The sequence below is a fragment of the Fukomys damarensis genome, unplaced genomic scaffold (assembly GCF_012274545.1).
Source record: "Fukomys damarensis isolate Sample0158 unplaced genomic scaffold, DMR_v1.0_HiC HiC_scaffold_21, whole genome shotgun sequence".
Lineage (NCBI taxonomy): Eukaryota > Metazoa > Chordata > Mammalia > Rodentia > Bathyergidae > Fukomys > Fukomys damarensis.
Genome location: NW_022900933.1, coordinates 31,566,427 through 31,590,100, shown reverse-complemented (window position 1 = coordinate 31,590,100; position 23,674 = coordinate 31,566,427). Strand labels below are relative to the sequence as shown.

General features: G+C 36.4%; 1 protein-coding gene and 1 pseudogene across 1 annotated transcript in view; both read left to right on the top strand.

Moving 5' to 3' along the window:
- Positions 1-23,674, top strand: part of Trip11 (thyroid hormone receptor interactor 11) — a 76,763-nt gene that overhangs the window by 23,981 nt on the left and 29,108 nt on the right. The window contains exons 6-13 of the mRNA XM_010616322.3: positions 2,607-2,772; positions 3,494-3,844; positions 6,707-6,744; positions 7,308-7,394; positions 12,316-12,528; positions 13,152-16,148; positions 20,240-20,380; positions 20,996-21,189. Coding sequence (XP_010614624.1) covers positions 2,607-2,772; positions 3,494-3,844; positions 6,707-6,744; positions 7,308-7,394; positions 12,316-12,528; positions 13,152-16,148; positions 20,240-20,380; positions 20,996-21,189 — 4,187 coding nt within the window. The remainder of the gene's footprint in view (positions 1-2,606; positions 2,773-3,493; positions 3,845-6,706; positions 6,745-7,307; positions 7,395-12,315; positions 12,529-13,151; positions 16,149-20,239; positions 20,381-20,995; positions 21,190-23,674) is intronic.
- LOC117287150 lies at positions 18,364-19,342 on the top strand (annotated as a pseudogene).

The following is a 23,674-nucleotide window of genomic DNA, read 5'->3' as shown; positions in this document are numbered from 1 at the left end:
AAATCTTTTCTTATGCCAATGTCTTCAAGAGTTCTGCCTAACTTATCTTCCAGCAAGTTTAGTGTTTCTGTTTGAATGTTTAGATCCTTAATCCACTTGGATTTTAATTTAGTGCATGGTGAAAGATAAGGGTCCAGTTTTAATCTTTGGCAGGTTGAAATCCAGTTTTTCCAACACCATTTATGAAAGAGGCTATCTTTCCTCCACTGAGGATGGTCAGCTCCTTTGTGAAAGATGACGTAGCTGAGTACATGTGTTTTTTTTTTGTGTGTGTCTTCCAATCTGTTCCACTGATCCTCAGATCTGTTTCTTTGCCAGTAGCACGCTGTTTTATCACAGTGGCTTTGTAGTATAGTTTCAGATTGGGAATTGTTATACCCGCTGCCATGTGTCTGTTGCCTAGGATGGCTTTTGCTATTCTGGGTCTCTGATGGTTCCAAATGAATTTTTGGATTCTTCTTTCTAGTTCTGTGAAATATAGTGTTGGGATTTCAATCGGTATTGCATTGAATCTGTATAGCAGTTTTGGAAGTGTGGCCATTTTCACTATGTTGATTCTTCCTACCCAGGAGCAGGGGAGATCTTTCCATTTTGTTATATTTTGAATTATCTTTATTCCTTATGAAAAATAAAATATACAAAATATCTTGGTGGGTGTCCCATGCCTCAGCTGTTTGGAGTGCTGAGGCAAAAGGATTATACATTTGAGGCAAGCCTGGGCAACTGAGCAACACTACCTCAAAATAAAATAAAATAAAATAGTCTGGAGATGTAGCTCAGTGCTCGAGTACTTGACTAACATGCATGAAGTCCTAGGTACAATCCCCAGTACTGCAAAAATTTAAAATAAATATAGTAATTAAAATATCTCTTTAAAATCATTTAGAAGACATATTTCATATATTTTTATTTTGTTGTTGTTGTTTTGTTTTTTGAGACAGAGTCTCACTATGTAATTGAGACTGACCTGGAACTCACTGTGTAGCCCAGGCTGCTCTCAAAGTCACAGCGATCCTCCTGCCTCAGCCTCTGAGTGCTGGGATTACAGGTGTGTGCCATCATGCCCAAGCGGCTATTTCATATATTTCTATTGTAGCTCATAAAACTGCCTTTATTAAAAAAAGAATTATGGGCCAGGGATTTAGCTCAGTGGTTCTGCTGCCTTCTTCGAAAGAGCAAGGTCCCAAGTTTGATCCCCAGTACTAAAAAAAAAAAATAAATAAACTAAAAAATAAAAAAAGAATTCCAATATTGCTGTTTCAAGCTTTTAGGATTAAAGGATATTGATAAAATAAAAATAAATATTATTCATTATAGTAACTATTTTACCTTAGTGGTAGCATTTTGCTAGTTTCTGTCAATTATTTGTTTTAAGAAAGTCTTACTTCCATATATTTATCAAGGCAGAGAATAGTTTTTAGTATTGAAATTATGGTCAGATATAGCATTTTTAGCTCTAGCTTTTGGCTTTACTATTATAACACTAGTGCAAGTTTGTTCCCCAGTCAGACTTTGGTTTAATCCTGGCTATTTTGTTTACCTGCTGTGTTACTTAACCTTTCCCATTTTCTGTTTTACGAGCAAACATCATAATATCTACCTCGTAGGGCTATTTTGAGTACTTAGCTTAGTGCTGTCACATAAGTGCATAAGATTAATAGTTGACTTCTCATCTCAGAAGAGAGATTAAGCATTCTGAAGAGAATTCTGAAGCATTCTGAAGGGAGAATTAAGCATTCTGGTGTCAGGAAGCATAGGCATGGGACAGCATCAAGAATCTACAGGGCAGATTTAGGAGGATGCAGTTTTCATTGTTTTCCATCAAGATCCAGATTCCTAAAGAGATAATGATCATCTCAGTTTTGGTAACAAGGCACTGTGGCCTGCAGGTTGGGACTTCCATTGAGACTGACAGAAGGAAAGGCTGAATAAAAGAATAGTGGTAGTTGCACAATCAGTACATACTGCCTACTCCTATTACTGAAATATGTTTTTAGGAATAGGAAAAGGGCCTAGTCTTTAGAGACGAAGGAAAAGATAGTTTTTCTCATCTTTTGTTATACCGTTTCCTTGTCAGTATTCCCCCATTAAAAGCAGAAAAACTTTTGTGTATGGGTGGTACCGGGGGTTGAACTCAAAGTCTTCATAATAAGCTACATTCCTACTCTTTCATTGTTTTGAGTCATAGTCTTACTAAATCATTAAATTGCCCAGGCTGATGTGGAACTTGTGATCCTTCTTCCTTGGTATTACAGCGTGCTAGAATTACAGTCATGCAATACCAAGCCTGAGTTAAAAAAAATGTTTTTGAGATCTAAGAAAGGAATAAATTCTTTCAGAATTGTCCTAATTTGCTAACTGTATTTAAATTCTTTTCGGAGAATTAATTTCAATAATATAAGCTTTTGGGACCAGGGATTTAGCTCAGTGGCCCTACACCTGCTTTGGAAAGTGCAAGGTCCTGAATTCAATCCCTGGTAAAATAAATAAATATAAATAAAATAAATTGAAATAAATAATATTAAGTTCTTGGAGGACAGTGAAATAAATAGTTTGCATAAATTTGTTGATTACTAACGTGGTTAACTTTGTTCTTAATTTTTAAGGAACTGAAACAGAACCGAAGCCAGGAAATTGATGACCATCAACATGAAATGTCAGTATTACAGAATGCACATCAACAGAAACTGACAGATATATGTCATCGACATCGAGAGGAATTAAGCAGCTATGAAGAACGAATTGAAGAACTTGAAAATCTATTACAGCAAGGTTATTAGTCTCCTTAATTTCACATGTGATTAAATGACAAACTTAGCACTCTGAGACCAGGACACTGTAGTAAGTGTAGACTAATTTCTAAATAATGAGGGAATGACTAATTTTGCTCATTTGCCAAAAATTTCTAGGGACACACTCCTTTCAAGATTGAAATAGAAAAGTTGTTCTGCTTTTTTGGTAAACAGGTTCAATTCATAGATGAGTTTGCATTGTCCGGTGATGATACTTTGGTAGTAAATGATTACAGATTTTTTTACTTTCAAACTCAGACACATAGGCTTTTTACTAGTTGATTCAAATAATATTTCTTCGGGGCCGGGGATATAGCTCAGCAGTTCTGTCACCTGCCTCACAAGCACAAGGACCCGAGTTCGATCCCCGGTACCAAAAACAAAAACAAACAAACAAATAATATTTCTTCAACTTTGTATTTCTTTAAAAGTGCTCAGGCCACTGTGTTCCCTCTTTCATGATGACCGCCCTCAATCTGTAGGGTGTACTTCCTTTCCTACTTTTACTTGTCCTAGACTTGCTCTGCAAGCGTGTTTCTTTTCCTACCTTTAATAAAACTTTCCTACTGTTAGAAAAAATGCTTAGTTCATTATAGCAATTTAACTTTTTTTTTTATAGACTTTACAAATTCTGAACTCTTAAATCTGATAGTTTGAATATAGGAAGATATTTGACATCCTTCATGTTGTTTTTGTTCTAGGTGGCTCAGGAGTTACAGTAACTGATAACTCTAAGATGTGTGAAATGCAGAAAACCATTCAGGTTCTACAAACTGAAAAAGTGGAGTCTACAAAAAAAATTGAAGAACTTCAGAATAAAATGAAAGACATAAATAAAAAATTATCTTCGGCAGAAATTGACAGAGACACCTTGAGGAGAGAACAAGAACAGCTAAATATGGAAAACAGACAAATAATTGAACAGTGTGAAAGTTTGAAACTGGAATTGAAGAGTTATGCTATGGAGCAAAATGATACTGTGACAGGAAAGGAAAGAGCTCTTCCACAGAGTTCCTCCAAGGAAGAAGTGTTTAGACCACAAGCACTGTCTGGTATAAAATGTTTGGAACTTTTTCATTGGGTTGTTTTAGAAGTATAACACTTGACTTGTTGAATACTTCATGAAAACGGAGCATTTGTAGAAATGACTGTATAATTTAATTAGTGTTGTTTGGTTTGGACTCAGTGCATAGTTAATAGATCACAAATCGAATTTTCTATTAAAACGATTAAGTATTGGTTAGGTGTCTTTCAACATCCCTTCTTTATTCTTTAGGTATTTATATGGAAGTCAGTGATGTAAGAAACTATGTAGATTTAGCCAGGTATAATGGTAGATGCGTGCAATCCCAACCTTTGGGAGGCTAAAGTAGGAGGATCACCATGAGTTTGAGGCCATCTTGGGCTAAACAGCGAGTTCAAGGCCAGCTTGAACTACATGCTGAGGCCCTGTGTCCAAAAACAAAAATAATAGAAAGACCACATAGATTTCTGAGAAATCTCGTGTACATAGTCACTTGTGGGGAAGTATGGGTCTGTTTCTTTTACTCTATGTGGAACTGAATGCTTTCTGTAACTCATCAGAGCCCAGACTCTTTAGGTAGGGAATGCAGATTTCATCTTTAAAAGTGGATTGGTACCTTTTGAAATGATCGCCTGTATCAAAGCAAAGGCGTAAGTGAAAAGTATAATAGGTCTTCTACCATTTTCTATGTTCAAGATGATATTTAGTTACTCTACCAGTATTCTGTGGTACAAAAAATACGTATTGAGTGAAATAGGCAAAATACCAATATTCATTCACATCAGGAAAACATAATAGAAGCTGTTTGGCTGAAAAGGTGCTTTTTGTTTTACACTGTGTCCTTTCTTCACAATAAAAATTCTCACTTTTATGAACTCATTCATCCTGTTGAAGAATTTTCCAGCCTTTGTGCTTGTGATCCTCCCTCAGCTGTATCTCTTACCCAGTTATTTATCATGAACTTCTGATCTGGATGGCCAACTTTCCACAAATCACATGGATTTTCAAACTAAGTTTCAAAATAAAATAATCATTTCTCTCTTCCTTTCCCAGCCTAGTAGCATTTACTAGTCTCTCAAAGCAAAACACCAGAAATCATCACAGAGGGACTTGCTTCTCCCTCCTTGAGTGATGTTTCAGGATTGTGTCCCAGAGGAGCTCCAGGGTTTCTCACAGGTGCATCAGACCTAGAGCTGCCATGATGGCCAAGGGAAGGCAGTGCAGTGGGGTTCTGGATGTCGTTTTCACTTGACTTAAGTTCTAGTAGCTCTACTCTTTTATAAAATAAACATATATCCTATTGGATGGTTCTTTAAGTTTATTTGGTCAAAAACCAAACTACTCCCCTAGTCCTTCCCCTCTTTTCCATTTTCATTTTCACAGAATTCCTTCAGTTGGTCATAATTGCTCCTTTCTTTTGTAAACTGTGGCCGATCTCTTAATGGAGCAGAATAGGACAGTGGTTAAGAATAAGACTAGGCTTTATCTTAGTCACTAAATAGCTGAGCTGACTTTGTGACTTTGTTTACATCTCTCTACCTTAATGTTTTCATTTCAAAGTTCTTTTTAGGATGGTACTTGGCCAATAGCGAGTGTTGGAAAAGTGTTAGCTGTTTTTATTGTCTGCTTTTTTGGTGGGAGGGTACCAGGGATTGAATTTAGGATTTGTGCTTGAGAGGCTGACATGGCACCACTAAGCTAAATCCCCAGCCCTTTTATTCTCTGCTTTTCATGATTTCTTTTTCAAACAATTTTTTAAAAAAATTCTGCAGTCAGAATAAATTTTCTGAACCACAAAGCAGCTTACTCTCCTGCTTTTATTATGGTAGGGCTTGCTGAGAACTTCAAAACGCCTAAATTTACATATTGTTGGACACATAATATCCTTTTTGACCTAGTCCCTCTCTGCCTCTTCAGTTTGTATTCTCATTCTCCTACCATCCTAAGGCTTTGACCATATTGAACTTTGAGTAGCTCCTTAATGTATTCTGTTAGCTCTGTGCCCTTGGTATTTGCCTCCTTCTCTGTGTGGAGTATCCCTACTTTTCTTTTAGCTAGTTCTTAGTTTATTGATTTAGTGAAGGTACAGTATTACCTCTACTGGGAGGTACCTGTTCTGCCTTTTCTCTGCCTCATTTGCTGCCACCCATCTGGACTCTGTTTGCCCTTTTTGCTCTCATGATACCTTGTGTTTGCTGTTCCACATTGTATTGCAATCATGTGTTTGCTTGTTTTTCTTCCCCTCTGAGTTGTAAGCTCTTTGACAGCCAGTTTTTTATCAAGTATTTTTATTTGTTGTCTAGGCCTGGCCTCATGGTAAATAGTCACTGTTTCCTCAGTGAATGTGAAATGAATTACTCCAGCTAAGCTCATGGTATTCTGTCTCTGTGTTCCTCTTCTGGAACCCTTTCTATTTATGTTTCTATATGTAATGTATTCATATCTAAACCACTGGCTAATTGAAAAATTATTATATTGTTGTGCTATAAATATACAGTCATTGCTTTTTTTTAGATTTATTTTCCTGTTAAATCTTAGACCATATACTATTTCTAGCCATCCAAACTAATGACCTCATTTTGAAACATACCTGTATTTTTATTAAGGCAATAACTTGACTCATCTAGCATACAGTTATAATTTGTTCTCACTCTTCACAGAATTGGATTGTAACATGGTTTTTAACTGACATTTGCGTTATGGTTTCTTTTATATGATCAAACTAGAAATATAAAATGACAAAATATATTTCTTATAAAACTACTAATTCCTGCCAATTGTGCTTATAAATATTCTTGATTTTAATAGGGTTACACTTTTGAGTTTAATATGGCAGATAGTTATTAAGATATTCTAAATTTTAATGTCAGTTCATTTACTGTTTTTACAGATGCTGAAAATGAAATGAAACTGAGTAGTTTGAACCAGGTAAACTCTTGTTATAAAAGAAAGGTTCTGGCAATGGTTAACTAAGAAGACATATTTTGTACTATATCTATTTTTTCTTTATTTTTTCTAAAAAAATCCATGTAAACTTACCCTAGGAACTTTCATTTTAGCAACTTTATTTGCTGGTTATTCTCAAACATAAACTCTTTTTGCACCATAAATCAACATATGTTTAAAAAGTTACATAATTGGAAAATCTTCTTGAGATTAGTTTGGCAAATGTTACATATGTAGGGGCAGTAGAAATACATCCTATACCAAAGTGAATACATTTTAATTTTCTTTAAAGGATTCAGAGATTTGCTTTTTCTAGCAATTATTAGTTATTTTGTAAATATATTTCTATAGTTTTTCAAATAAAGTAATCTTCTATAAGTGTGAAATGAGTGCCTGGGTCTAAATGATCCAATGTTCCAGTTTTCTAATTTTTAGATATCACTGAACAAGTACTGAGTAAAAACGCACAGTTCTATACATAGTCTGCTGCCTTTTCAATTGGAAATTTTTTCTTATCTGAAAATGTTGCTTTAATATTTTTGCAGGATAACAATCTTGTTGAAGACAATATGAAATTTAGAATGCATATTGAAGCCTTAGAAAAAGAGAAGTCATTGTTGAGTCAAGAAAAGGTGGGTGCTATAAAAGTGGGGACAGAATTAAAATGGGGTTTGTGCGCTAGTTTACAGCTAAGGACCAGTTTATTTAAAAATGGAAGGCATAATTATAGAGTCACAAGGATAAAGCTGATCTCACTGACACTTGTCAGGCCAGGTTGAAGTAAGTCCCTGGGCAAGGTTCAGAGTTTGAGAGGCTGACCAGTGTGTACGTCATGAGATAAGTCATGATGCACACAGATATGAGTAGAAAAGATAGCTAAAGGCCTGGTTTTGGTTCTTGTGAAGTCCTGTATGTAGCAGCATACACAGGTGGGTCTGGAGGTATGGAGTATAGGTGCTGTTACCATACCCCAGAGTGTATCTGTCATGGTAGATAGCAATTTCTTATTGATGAGGGGCAAGATGGATAGTGAGAGAGGGGTAAAGATGGATAGTCATGTGTGTGTGTGTGTGTGTGTGTGTCGGCAGCAAGGGTGGGATAGGATTCTACAGTGGTGTTCTACTCTGAGATAATTCTTTATGACAGGTGCTTAAATACAGAATAATTAAAAGCTGGTGTTGAGTTAAAAGTCATTATTTCAACTTCATTTTTTTTCATTAAGTTTATTGGTACATTTTAGGCATATAGTAGAGTCACATTCATCGTTGGGATCTTGTCCCTTTACATGAAGTATCTTGGTTCTTATTTTTTCCCCATTCCCCTGCCCTCCTTTCAAACCCCCTCCCTATTTACAAAGACTTTGTTTCTATTTTTTTCCTTTTCTCATATTTTCTCCTTTCCCTTCTTTCATTTTCCCTACCCCTTTCACTTCCCCTACCCCTTTTGACTTTTTCTTCCTATTTCACATTATCAATTATACATTTTGATCCTTAATTACACTTTTAGTTTCTCATACCAGAGAAACTATTCAGTATTTACATGTGTGTCCTATTTATTTCACCTAAAGTATCACCTCAATGTGCATCCAGTTAAGTATAAATGTCTCTAGTTTCTTGTTTTTTATGGCTGAGTAGTACTCCTTTTTAAAAAAAAAAATCACATCTTCTTTATCCAGTCTCCAGTTGATGGACAATTGGGCTGTTTCCAAGCTTTAGCTATTACAAACTGTGCCGCTATAAACATGAGTGCACAAATATCACTGTGGTAGGATTCTTTTAATTCTTTTGGGAAGATAACCAGCAGAGGAATAGCTGGGTCAAATGGGACCTCTAATCCTAGTTGTTTGAGGAATCTCCATATTAGTTTCCACAGTGGTTGCACCACTCTGCACTCCCACCAACAATGAAGAAGGGTTCCTATTTCCCCACAACCCTGCCAGCATTTGTTATTGGTTGATTTCTTGAAGCAGCCATTCTTTTTGGGGTGAGGTGGAATCTCAGTGTTGTTTTCATCTGTATCTATCAAATAACCAGTGATGTTTAATATTTTTTCATGTTTATTTGCTGCTTTTACTTCTTCATTTGAGAAATGTCTGTTCATTTCAGATGCCCATTTTTGAGTCAGGTCTTTAAATTTGGGGGGTCTGATTTTTTAAAGTTCTTTGTATATTCTCCTTAGTAGTCCTTTGTCTGAGGATCTGCTGGTAAAAATTTTTTCCCACATTGTAGGTTGTCTTTTAGCTCTGTTGGTGGTTTGTCTTGCAGTACAGAAGCTTTTTAATAAGATGAGATCCCAGTTGTTGATTTTTTGTGCTAGTTCCCATGCTACTGAGGATTTGTTCATAAAGTCTTTTCCTTTGACAATATATTCAAGAGTTCTACCTAACTTGTCTTCCAGCAAGTTTAGTGTTTCTGTTTTAATATTTAGATCTTTAATCTACTTCAATTCTAGTTTAGTGTATGGTAAAAGATAGGGTCTAGTTTTAGTCTTTGATAGGTTGAAATCCAGTTTTCCAACACCATTTATTAAAGAGACTATCTTTCCTCTTTGTCAAAGATGAGGTAGCCGAGTATGTCTGGAGTTGTTTCTGCATCTTTTAATCTATTCCACTGATCCTGGCGTCTGTTTCTTTGCCAGTGCCATGCTGGTTTTATCACAGTGGCTTTGTAGTATAGTTTCAAGTTGGGGATTTTGATACCCTGTGTCATATCTCTGTTGCCTAGAATTGCTTTTGCTCAAATATTTCACATCTTTATCAGCAAGATGTCAACTACAAGTTCTTCCTGGTTTAGTCTGGTAATACTATCTTCTAAAACCCACCACTGGACTTTTTCTGTTATCCCCATTGAACACCCTGCTGCCCAGGTGTGATCAGAGGTGTCTCCTGGGAGGTCTCAGGCTGCAAAAATACTTTAGATCTATATAAATCCTATTTGGCTCCATTCCTTTCTTGACCTGTGCCCTATTCATGCAGTCAGGGACAGCTGAGGGTATGACACTGATTACAGAGCACAAACTCAGACAACACACTGCTGTTATCTCTTGCAGCCTTGGCCCCAGCTGGGTCTGGAAGAAAACAGGCTCTCATGAGACTTGTAGGAGTTGCTATTCCATAGCATTCTTAAAAATGACATAATATTCCAGAATACTTATACACAAAAATTATTGAAATGGACCCCTACAATAAGATATCTAGGCTATTTTCAATATTTTCTTATTAGAAATACTGTGCTTAAGAGATATAAATCATTATGCACATTTCCATTTCTTTAGAATATATTATTGAAACCTAATGTCTTAGTCACTTTTTTCTTCACTGGGACAAAAATACCTGACACCCATAACCTAAGGAGGAGAGATTTATCTTCGTTCACAGTTATAGTCCATGGTCAGCCAGTGTGTTAGTTACTTTTCTCTCATTGCTGAGGCAAAATACCTGACACCTGAAGTTGGAGGAGAAGGGGTTTATTTGGCTCACAGTTCATAGAGTTTTCAGTCCAGAATTAGCTGGCTCTGAGGCTAGGATGGCAAACAAGTATCTCAGAGGAGAAACAACACAGTACACATATGGTAGCAAAGGCAGCGAATTTCAATGTACTTTAAATCCTTAATTTTTATGTAGTAATACATATTTACTGATGTATGTATTCCATAATACATACAGAAGAATGGAGAGGAGTAGAGTATCTTTTACACCCCCATTGCTTGATATCACTCCCAGAGACAGTCCCTTACCAATTTCTGGCACATCTTTCTAGACTATTTGAATGCATGTTATGATTATACCTATAAATCACTTTAAAGAAATACCAATGTCAGCATACTGTACCTATTGCCCTTACGTACCCTAGCATTTCATTTTCAACATTTTTCCATATTAATATATAGGCAGCATTTAAATGACAAAATATTAGTTTTGTGTAGTGTCCTATACATTCTGGGGTATTTGGCACCACTGTTTTTATGCACTAAAGGCCACTAGTGTCTCCCAGTCATTTTTTTTTCTTCTCATTGAGTTTATTGGTACATTTTATGTATACAGTACAGTTATGTTCATTATTGGGATCTTGTACCTTTGCATGACAGGTCTTGGTTCTCATTTTCTTCCCCTGTCCCTGCCCTACCGGTCATTTTTTATTACTATCTTATATGTATCTCTTTGGGTTCTGTTCCCATTGCATTCTGCTCTTTAACTGACCTAGGTATACTTTGTAATTTGCAGAACTTTCTGCATATATCTGGTAGGTCCTACAACCTTTCCATGATATTTTTGGATTCTTTTTTCTTTGTTTTTTATTAATGTGTTTGTGATACATAATAAATTCATCATGGGGAATTGATACATATACTTATTGCATTTTGATCCTTTAGCTTCCCCTTTCCCTCCCTCCTATTATTTTGGATTCTGTAGCCATTTCTGATGGCTGTTTCTTCTGTCTTTTAATGTTTATTATTAGCCCACTGTACCTCTTCCTGAATTGCATCTGTCATAGGCCTCCTTACTGTTTAAGAAAGCCAAAAGTGTATGTGTTTTTCAGAGCCTCCTGAGAAAAGCCTTTGTGGTTCCCTTAATGAGCACATAACTTTAGAGAATGTTATTTCCATCTTTCAAATATAATTCAGAACAAACTTTTGAGCTGAAAAGAAGTAAGAATTTTGATGCAGATGTTCTAATACAGTTTTCCTTGGTCTCTTTTATAAGGTATTATTAGGCTATTAGAATTTGAGATTCTTGAAGTAAATTACAGAGAAGTTTGATTCTTAAAAATCTTTATCAGTGAAAGAAGGCTTTGCAAATATCATAATCAAATGTTGAAATAATGTTAAAATACAGAGAACTATCCCACTTCTAGGAATTTGAAGAAAAACATTAAATATAAACACTAAGTAATAGACTCTAAGCTGCATGTACAGATCCCAGTTTGGAATGTCTTGTCTGAGGGAGGAGAGCCTAGTCTGTGCTCAATTAGAAAGAGAAGGAAGGAAGGAAGGCAATTTCCTGCATCAAGAGAAATTTTCATGTTCTGACAAAAGCAATAACATAAATTTCTTTGGTGAAGGAAAAGCCTTTTGTTTTCTAATTAGAAAAGATTAACTTTAGCGTGAATGAATATTGATTTTTTGTTTTTATTTAAACTGTTGCTGTTGGATATTGGATGTTGGAGAGAGTTGGAAGTGATGAAAATTGGGAGACTCGAGCTTCTTGAAAAGTCTGTATGGTGGGGTTGGGGAGAAGAGAAGCATCAGTGTGAGTGCACAGGATGTGCTCTCCAGTGGAAAAGGCTTGTATGAAGAAGCTAGAGCTGGAAGGTAAACAGTTGTCACACCTTGTCTCAGTTCATAGTACTGTTTTCACTGGAAGCTATAACTGAACATGAATGAAGACTGTGATTTGTTGTATTATACATATATCATTACTTTGTTATTATTCAATAATGTTTCCAACACAGAGCATTTAAAATGGACACCTAAAGTTCATCTGCTGTATGTTTAATGTTCTGGTGTCTCTTCAGTTGACAATAGGTGTTTCTTTTTCCTCCTTGATCATTTAAGGAAGAGCTTCAGATATCACTCTCAAAACTGAATAATGAATGTGAAGTAATTAAAAGTACAGGTGTGAAAGACATGAATTCGGATTCAGAATTACATGACTTACGACTTAGGTTGGCGGCAAAGGAGCAGGAACTAAATGAGAGTATCAATGAAAAAGAAATGCTGACAGCTGAGTTAGAAGAATTAGACAAACAGAACCAAGAAGCTACAAAGGTAACAATTGCATTGAAGAGGTCTAAGCAGACAGTGTAATCAGTGGACTGCATAGTGATTAACATACAGAAATGTTACATGTAATTTAATTGTGTGATTTATTAGTATTTTGGTTCATTGATGTTATAGTCAGAGTGATTAACACACTTTGTGCTAGATAGTATGTTTTTGCCTTTGCAAGCCGTATCATCACAGCTGTGATGGTAAACAAATGAGTATGCTGTGTTTCAGTACAGTTGTATTTACAGAAATAGGCAGTGGGCCTATTTGGCCCATGGGCTTTAGTTTGTTAATTCCTGGTAAGAATTGAAATTATAGTCAGGAATTTAGCTCAGTGGTGTCACCACCTGCCTCACAAGTGCAAGGACCCGAGTTCAATCCCTGGTACAAAAACAAAACAGTTGAAATTATATAACATCTATTATTTACTTTTTTTGGTTTTAAATTCTTATTCCTAAAATGGACTGGCTATATTTATAAATAATGTTGCAATGGAAAGTTATTTTTAGAGGATTAGAAATATCTGAGGTGAGTCTTGTGAATAAAATTTTACAAAATGGTCTGCCAGCACTAAAATAAAAAAAAAGTTGTAAAATTACCGTGCAAATTGATTTTTCTTTCAGCACGTGATTTTGATAAAAGATCAACTATCAAAGCAACAAAATGAAGGAGATGGCATTATAAAGAACTTGAAACAAGAGCTAGGTGATGAAAAAAAGAGAAGCCATCAGCTAGAGGATGACAAAATGAACATCATTCGAGAGTTAGACCTGCAGAAAGAAAAGTTCACTCAAAGTGAACTTGTTCTAAAAGATTTGCATTTAACTAAGAAAAAGCTTGAAGAAGAAGTAGCAGATTTAGTAGATCAACTAAGCAAAGCAAAGAAAAATAATTTAAATATCCAGAAGGAGAACTTTCAACTGAAGGAACACGTAAGACAAAACGAAGAGGAATTGTCTAGAGTCAGGAGTAAGTTAACTCAGTCTCTTAATCAAACCTCTAACATTCATTTCAAAGATGACTTACTTAAAGAAAGGGAAAGCGAAATTAGAAACTTACAGCAGAATCTGTCAGAAATAAAACAGCTCAATGAAAATTTAAAAAAAGCTGCTTCTGATCTCAAAATGGAAAATGAAAAGTTGGTTTTAGAATGTGAAGATGTCCGGCATCAGTTGGAAGAATCTATTGCTAGTCATAGTCAAATATCTCAGGAAAGAAACACTGTTGTTGAGACTCTAAAAAGGGAAAAGGGACAAGTAGAAGCAGAAAGGGAAAAAGGAGAGATAGAAGCAGGATGGAGTGTTTTGGAAGAAGCAAACAAGTATAAGCAAACCACTGAGGAGCTGTCAAATGCAAGCGATACCTCTGCCTTGCAATTGGAACATATGCATTTACTTAAACTCAGTCAAGAGAAAGACTTTGAAATAGCAGGACTTAAAAAGAATATGGAGCAAATGGCTAGTGATCATAAAGAAACTAAGGAAATTTTGTCATCTAGTTTAGAAGAGCAGAAGCAACTGACACAAGTCATAAGTGAGAAAGATATTTTTATTGATAAACTTAAAGAAGAGAGTTCAAAGCTACAGGAGGAATTAGCTACATGTTCTCAAGCCTTAAGAAAAAATGAAATTTTAAGGCAGACCATAGAAGAAAAGGACAGAAGTCTTGGGTCTATGAAAGAAGAAAATAATCATCTGCAAGAAGAACTGGAACGACTAAGGGAACAACAGAGTCGAGCTCTGCCTGTGGCTGAGCCTAAAACCCTCGAAAGTGTCACAGAACTAGAATGTGAGGTGTCTCAGTTGAATATAATCAAAGATCATCTGGAAGAGGAGATTAAACATCATCTCAAGATAATTGAAGATCAAAACCAGAGTAAGATGCAACTACTTCAGTCTCTGCAGGAGCAGAAGAAGGAAATGGATGAGTTTAGATACCAACATGAGCAGATGAATGTCACACACACCCAGCTTTTTTTAGAGAAAGATGAAGAAATTAAGAATTTACAAAAAACAATTGAACAAATAAAATCCCAGTTGCATGAAGAAAGACAGGATATTCAAACAGAGAGTTCTGATATTTTTCAAGACACTAAGGTTCAGAGTCTTAACATAGAAAATGGAAGTGAAAAGCATGACTTATCTAAAGCTGAGACTGAGAGATTGGTGAAAGGAATAAAAGAACGAGAGTTGGAGATTAAACTTCTAAATGAAAAGAATATATCTTTAACTAAACGGATTGATCAGCTGTCCAAAGATGAGGTTGGCAAACTCACTCAGATTATCCAGCAGAAAGACTTGGAAATACAAACTCTTCATGCTAGAATTTCTTCAGCTTCTTATACCCCGGATGTTCAACAGCAGCTGCAGGCCTACAATATGGAAAGAGAACAAGTATTCGCTGTTTTAAATGAGAAGACAAGGGAAAATAGCCATCTAAAAACTGAATATCACAAAATGATAGATATCATTGCTGCCAAAGAAGCAGCCCTCACTAAGTTGCAAGATGAAAATAAGAAACTGTCCACTAGATTTGAAAGCAGTGGCCAAGATATGTTTAGAGAGACTATTCAGAATTTATCACGTATCATTCGAGAAAAAGACATTGAAATAGATGCATTGAGACAGAAATGTGAGACTTTATTGGCTGTTTTACAGACTTCCAGCACTGGTACTGAGGGAGGTGTTAATAGTAACCAGTTTGAGGAGCTCCTGCAGGAGCGGGATAAGTTAAAACAGCAAGTAAAGAAAATGGAGGAGTGGAAACAGCAGGTGATGACCACAGTGCAGAATCTGCAGCATGAGTCTGCCCAGCTTCAAGAAGAACTTCATCAGCTTCAGGCACAAGTTTTGGTGGACAGTGATACTAACTCTAAGTTACAAGTGGACTACACTGGCCTGATTCAAAGCTATGAGCAGAATGAAACCAAACTTAAAAATTTTGGGCAAGAATTAGCACAGGTTCAGCACAGTATAGGTCAGCTCTGCAATACAAAGGACCTTCTTTTAGGAAAGCTTGACAGTATTTCACCCCATCTCTCTTCTGGCTTACTTAGAGCAAGTACGTCTACTTTATCAAGTGACTCTGCCCAGTTGCTTCAACTAGAGTTAGAAAAGCTAAGAAAATCACTGCAGGAAAAAGATGCAACAATTAGAACTCTCCAGGAAAATAATCACAGATTGTCTGATTCAGTTGCAGCTACCTCAGAGCAAGAAAGGAAAGAATACGAACAAACCGATTCAGAAATTAAGCAGCTGAAAGAGAAACAAGAGGTTTTACAGAACTTACTTAAGGAAAAAGACCTCTTAATCAAAGCCAAAAGTGATCAGTTACTTTCTTCAAATGAAAATTTCACTAACAAAGTTAATGAGAATGAGCTTTTGAGGCAGGCAGTAACAAACCTGAAGGAGAGAGTATTAATTTTAGAATTGGAAATTGCTAAACTAAAAGTGGAAAATGAAAAAATAATCGAAACATCCATGGCAAAAGAAACAGAATACCAAGCATTGCAAGAGACTAACATGAAGTTCTCTATGATGCTTCGAGAAAAAGAATTTGAATGCCACTCAATGAAAGAGAAGGCTCTTGCTTTTGAGCAACTGTTGAAAGAAAAAGAACAGGTATGTTCTGGATGGAGTTTGTAGAAGAGTGTGTGCTTCTTAAATATTGTATTACTTGAGGATAATATAAACTAAATATTTTCTTTCAGTTTTCTCCATAGAATTTAAATATATCTTTAGGCTATTACAGGTTGAGCATTCCCGATCCAAAATAAAAATTTTGAGTGCTGATGTTATAGATTTTAGGCTTTCAGATTAGGATGGTCAACCAGTCAAGTCTAATGAAATATTTCAAAATGTAAAAAAATATAAAATTGAAAATACTTTTGGTTCCAAGTATTTTGGATAAGAGATAGTCTGTATTTTGACGATAATAATATCTTTTTTTAGAGAGGCGTGTATGTTCTTAAATGATTTTCAAATCTATTTAACTTCTCAAGTATTTGTTCTTTGTAATATGAAAAAGAGAAGTTAACTGAAAACTTTGGAAAATAATTGTACTCCCTATATAGGAGTATGCATTGAGATACGTGAAGGGAACATACAGCATACAGTTTTACCTTTTGGTTTCATTGATTTATCCTGGGGGGTTCATTTTGTGTGTGAATGTGTGTGTATTTATATATAGATAGATATAGATATTTTTGTATATATGTATTGATAGATAGATATTTGTATCTATGTATATTTGGTTTTTTTCTTTTTTAAAATATTTTTTTATTTTTATCTTTTGGTACCAGGGATCCAACTAAGGACCTTGCACTTGTGAGGCAGGTGGTGGCACCACTGAGCCAAATCCCTGGCTTTTCTTCTTTTTTAAAATATAGGATCTTACCACGTTTCCTAGGCTGGTCCTGAACTCCTAGGTGCAAGTTATTCTCTTGGCCTTACTTTTTTTATTTTTATTTTTTTCTTTTTGCGGTATCAGGGATCTAACTTAGGACCTTGTGCTTTTGAGGCAGGCATGGTGCCTCTAAGCTAAATCCCTGGCTTCATGGCCTTACTTTTGCAGTGAAGGATTATCTTTTTTGCTGTTGTTAATATATGGGCTGCATTCAGAATACAACTTCATTACTGTCTAGCTAGATATTATTCCAGACTTACTTTTGCTAAATGGTTGCCAAGTGTTCTTTTGAAATAGGCTGCACTACCACGTGTCTTCCCCTTCTCCCTTCTGCTGGCCCCTTAGCAGTGTTACTTTCCCTGACAGTTATGCTGCTTGAGAATGGACACACACACACACATACACACGCAAGAATAAATATATTTCATTGATGATTTGGGGATTTGTGAAAACTTTATTGTATGGAGTAATTTGGAAATATTTGGGGGGCTGCCATTTAAGATATTTCTAACACCCACTGTGGTGGTGCACACCTGTAATCCCAGTACTTGGAAAGCTGAGGCAGAAGGATCATCATGACTTTGAGGCCAGTTTGTACTACCTAGTGAGTTAAAGGCCAGCCTAAACAGTGTAGTGAGACCCTGTCTCAAAATCAAATCAAAACAAAAACATGTCTAATAACTGGGTATGAAGATACACACTTGTAATCCCAGAACTCTGAGAGGCTGAGGCAGGAGGATCAAAATTTCAAGACTAACTTTGGCAACTCAGCAACTTACTGAGACCCTGTCTCAATAAAGAAAAGGATAGTGTAATAAACCCTTTCTTTTAGAGTAGTTTTATATTTGTAGAACATTTGCAAAACTTTGGAGAGTCCTCACATACCTCACACCTAGTTTATCTTATTCTTAGCATTTTGTATCATTCTAGTATATTTGTCAAAGCAATGAACCAGTCATGAGGCATTATTATTTACTAAAGTTCACACTTCATTCAAATTCAAATTCTTTAACTTTTACCAAATGTCTTTTTCCTGTTCCATGCTGCCATCTAGGATCCTGCTGATATTTAGATGTACCTCTTTAGACTCCTTAAGACTGACATTCTTTGAGCCTTTCCTTGTTTTTGTTATCTTGACATATATTATATATATCAGGGATTGAACTCAGGACCTTGTGCTTGCAAGGTAGGTGTGGTGCCACTGAGCTAAATCCCTGGCCCAGTTAACTATATTTTAAAATAAATTATTTAATTAAGAGAATGTCTTTTTTAAAATATATTTTAATGCCAGGCATGATGGCACACACCTGTAATCCCAGCCCTTGGGAGGCCAAGTCAGGAGAATCACCATGAGTTTGAGGTCAGCCTGGACCACATCACATAGTGAGTTCAAGGCCCTGTCTAAAAAACAAACAGAAATATATTTTAGCCATGGGGCAGTATGCTCAGGTGCAGGTCCTGAGAGCCACCAGTGTGGAAGCAGTGACAATGTGGTTCGGATTCAGGCACCTCAGGGTTCACCTTGACTGCCTGTGCTCAGGTCCATAGTCAGCACTGGGCTTCCTGTATCAGTGGAACTGTTTCCTGTGGAAGAGATGTGGAAGGCAGCCCAGTTAGGTTAGGGGGAAGTTTGGTGGGTTTGGACTGTCATCTTTGAAGCCTTGTCTACAGGCTGTACCAGCACCACAGCCTACATAAGCATCCACAATATGTGCGCCTGGGTGATTGATAGCTTTGGAACTGGGGAACAGACACACAAAATTTTGCCCATAGCTCTGTACCATGGAGAAATTTGCCTCCTACCACCTCACTGAACCAGGAAGTGGGAGTGATACCACACCTCTTTTTGACCTTTGCTAAACAGTAATAAGATTGTTACATCCTCAGTGGCAGGGACAGTAAATCAGACATCTGCATGGTTATGTGCTGAATCAGAAGACAAAGCCCCAAAGGTGTCTTGTGCATAATTGTTGAAAAGGGGCCCCTGGCCTCAACTTTGGCCAGAAGCAAAAAAGGTGGGGGGTACTTATAGCCAACCTGAGCTGTAATGTCCTGTGGCCAACAGAATTGGAAGAAAGGGATATGCAGGGTGGATCAGCATTGCTTCCTGCTCCCTTGAGACTGCTCATGCTTCACTCATCCTGACCTGAGACAATTTCAGTGTCCACAAGCAGTTTGGAGTGCCATTGACCAGGAGTCCATAGCTGCAATTCCAGTGGGCAGGCCCGGCGTCAAGGCTGGTGGCTGCATAGCTGACGAACTGTGCTGTAGCAGTCGCTCTGCAATGGCACTGTGCTCCATGACCAAGCTGTTTGCTGCAGAGGAAGTCTTCGCTGTCTGCAAGCAGGCTCTACAGATGCACAGAGGCTGTGGCTGCCTGAAAGATTATGCTGTTTGTCTGTATTTGTAGAACTCATGGTCCATTAAACTCTGGTAGACAAGCTATGAAGTGATGATGCCAATCTCTTGAAGCCTGCTTCGGGAGTGGCACACCTATGCTTGGTTTCTGGCATGGTGTTCAGTGTGTCGCTTCAGTTAGAGTTGAGTGGTTCCATGTGTGCTCCTGAGTTCCAAATGAATCATGAATTATTAGATTGAAGGACTGAGCTCTTCTAGGGTAGAACCTGTGCTGTGTTGGTAGCAGTGCTGGCTTCAGACTGGAGCAGAGTCCTCAGTAGAACTAGGAGAGTTACCCTGATAAAAAATGCCACAAGAAGACCTACCACCTCATTTTTCAAATGTGGAAAAACAGCCACTGACTGTTCAGAACCAGAGTCATGTCTTGGGCCCTCATTGTCTTGATTTGTCTTAATTTTTCTGGTTCACTGGATTCCTCTCTTTCTAGCAGCTTGGGTACTTCACTGAAAGTTTTCCTCCTTATAGAGCAAAGGTTAGGGGAATGAGAATGCCCTCCTGTCTCTCACTGTTCTTTATGCAGCATCAGTATATCTGGACAGCACACCTCTGAGTATAAATCATGGTAAAGTGAGTGTTTGGGAAAACTCTTAAGCCATGATTTCGAGTGTATCCACTTCTGGACTACCAGAACATCAAGGGCTGAGATTATTTGGAAATTTGAATATTTGATGTTTTTCTTTCTGAGAAGGCAATGTTTCAAGAATGGTGTCCAAGGTTTTTATAACCCTTCTTGATAAGTACTTTGAGTATATTTTCTGAGTTTCTGTTTCCTTTTTTGGAGTTGCTTTTCTTTTTAAATATTTTTAAATATATTAATAAATATACATCTTTTTGTACTGTCAAGAAAAAGTGTTTTACTTTAAAGCTTAAAGGTATTTCTTTCCAATAGGGCAAGACTGGGGAGTTAAATCAGCTTTTAAATACAGTTAAAGGAATGCAGGAGAAGACGGTTACATTTCAACAGGAGAGAGACCAAGTCACATTGTCCCTGAAACAGAAACAAATGGAAAACAATGCCCTACAGAATGAGGTATATTTTCAACTTGAAGTAACAGTGAATCAAACAATAAATTTCATAAGTAAGATAACTACAAAGACTGTCAAAACAAATTCATCTCTGGGCCAGGGATGAAGCTTAGTGGTTCTGCCACCCACCTCACAAGCACAAGGACCTGAGTTCGATTCCCAGTACCAAAAACAAAAAAAACAAATTCATCTCTGTTCACTTTTTATCCTCCTATGTGCTATATCCCAGGGTGCATTTCATTTGTTTTCAAAAGTGAAAATCATGACGTATTCTTGATAAAAGAAAAAAATTCTCTCTTATACTATATGAAGAAACAGATTTTACAGAAAGAATAGTCAGTAACGATATAGCTCAGGACTTTTGTATAATTCCATTTTCCATTTTACCCATACAGCAAGTGAGGTCTTACAAAGTAACACTTTTGGATGAATATTCAAGATTATTTCAGGAGAATTTGTTCGTAGCATAAATATATCTTGTGAAATATTAGTATACAATTAATAAACTTCAATAATGGGAAAAGGATTTGGTAATACAGTGGTTTACAGCAGGAGGGGGGAAGTGTAGTGATGAGGGAGCATTGTGTAGAAAAAAAATAAAGAAATGTCCTCTACCTAGGTTCAACATTTACGTGACAAAGAATTACGGTTAAACCAGGAACTAGAGAGATTGCGTAACCATCTTTTAGAATCAGAAGATTCTTATACCCGGGAAGCTTTGGCTGCAGAAGATAGAGAGGCCAAACTAAGAAAGAAAGTCACGGTATTGGAGGAAAAGCTAGTTTCATCCTCTAATGCAATGGAAAATGCGAGGTAACTTTTTCATTTTTGCATTGACTTTATCTGAATACATCTTGAGTGTCAGAGTCAGTTGGCATTTTTTGTGTATTAGCTCATTTTCACAACATTCTTTGTCTCCATTTTACAGTGAAGGAATTGAAGGTAAAGCAATTTAAATCCCTGACCGAACTCAGGCACACGTACACTGTGTGGGAGTCTCTCACTTGATCCTGTGACTCTTAAATAGATCTAGCTTTCAAACTGTGCCCCTTCAGCACTATCCTAGATAATTGGCTCTTGTCCTTTTAGGAGAATAGTCTGAGGTTCAGCTCATTTCACACAATCATGATGGGGCTGTAATTCACATATCTCACTGCCAGGTAGTTCTGAACCACTGGTGGTACGTGCATGACTGCCCCATCAGATGTCACGGGACAGTCAAGCATGACCACTGCTGATTCAGGCCAGTGTGAATGTGATTATGAGTTATGTCCAGCTCCCAAAGAACTAACTTAATTTACATTGTTTATTTTTTAGTCAAATAATTTAAGGTTGAACCATATATGAATACAAGAAGGGAAAGGGTAGAAAAGTAAGGGTAAGGACCTCAGTAAGGATAAACAACTAACTTTGGACTTATTAGAGCTATTGAGTGACCAAGATTGTATTTTATAATTTTATTTCTCTCTCTCTCTCTCTCTCTGTCTCTCAAAAAAAATTTTACTTTTTTAAAATGTATTTGTTACAAAACATTATATTATCTATTTCAGGAAAATCATTTAAACTAAAACAACATAAAACAGCCACACCTATCCAAGACAATCCTTTTTTATGCATTACACTTGTATATATACATTCTATATCTTTTTTAAAACAAAAATAAGATGATACTATTAATACTGTTTTATAACTCTTTTATGACTCAGTAGTATGAGTATTAGCATACATTAAGCCACACAACTGCAATAAAATATGGCAAGTAGCATACAATTATTTATACCTTTTTTTTTAATTGAGTTTACCCTCCCCACTGGAGGAAAGATAGCCTCTTTAATAAATGGTGTTGAAAAAACTGGATCTCAACCTGCCAAAGATTAAAACTAGACCCTTATCTTTCACCATGCACTAAATTAAAATCCAAGTGGATTAAAGATCTAAATATTAAAACAATTATTTGGATTTGACATAATTTCTTTAGCCTAGTCATTTGTTATTGTGCAAATAGAGTGTTTCAACTTTGCAGAGTCACTGAGAGCTTTCATGATATCCTGAGACTTATATTTTTTTTGTAGAGGACAGATTATTCTTTTGTGTAAATTTTTAACAATAGAATCTTGAAACTCTCCTCTTTTCAAAAATCAATCTTCTAGGGTCAGGGATGTAGCTCAGTGGTGCTGTCACCTGCCTTGCAAGTGCAAGGTCCCAAGTTACTTCCTGGTACAAAAAAAAAAATCAGTCAGTCTCGGTCCCAGGCTACCTTCTGCATTAGCTTTATTTCCACATTGAGGCAAACTGTATTGCACAGCTCCTTGTAGATACTGTTTCCATATTTTTTTCTACCTTTTCATATCCTTTCTTTTACCTGAGTAATAGGTCTGGTCCCTGACAGTTTTTCTGTGAATCCCACCTACCCTTCAAATTCCATTTGTTTTGCAAAGGGTGCTTTATTTAGTACCCCATTCCTAATGTCCATAAATAAGCCCTGTTGTGATATCTTTCTTTTAAACTTGCATAATCTTTGATAGGACACTTAATGTTTTACTTTAGGGTACAGATAATTATTGACCTAGTTTATACTATCTCTCATCCAATAAAATGTGAGCTTAATAAGGTGTAGGAATGATGCTATTCATTTTATACCCTTCCCACAACATATATTACAAATAGTACAGTGAAAATTTGTTGTATGAGCCCAAATCTGGAAATCAGATTGTGATGTTTGGGGCCCTTACTTAATACTTGCTGTTTATTAACTTTTTGAGTGCTTTCATAGGTTAGTTTATTCCTACAATCATTCTTTGATTTGCTAACCAACAATATTGATGAAGTCCAGGAACACTTAGGGCAAAAAATCGTATCCTCTTACAGCTCTTTACAGAAGAGAGTACTTTTGGGCGGAGTGTCTTAAACACAAACTGATCTTAATGAGCATTAATGGGCCGCTCTTGAGTAAAAATTTATGTAGATATTAAATACCCATGAAGATCTTTGCAGTATTTTGAATGTAATAATTATAGTAAATTAAGGATGTATAACAGTGACCATAAACTTATATAAATAAATCTCTGAGGGATTTCTGGGTTATTATTTAGGCAGTGGGAGGTTTATTGTATTTGATGTAGGCAGAAAGAAATATAACAGCAAAAGATAAGCAGAGCAGTTTGTCAGTGGGATGGGAAGCCTTTGGAAACTTTGAGTTTACTATGATGATAGGTGTCAAAAGTGAGGGGTTGTCATACAATTCATTCCTTATTATTCTGGTAACTGACAAAATGACTTCAAAGATCATTACAACTTA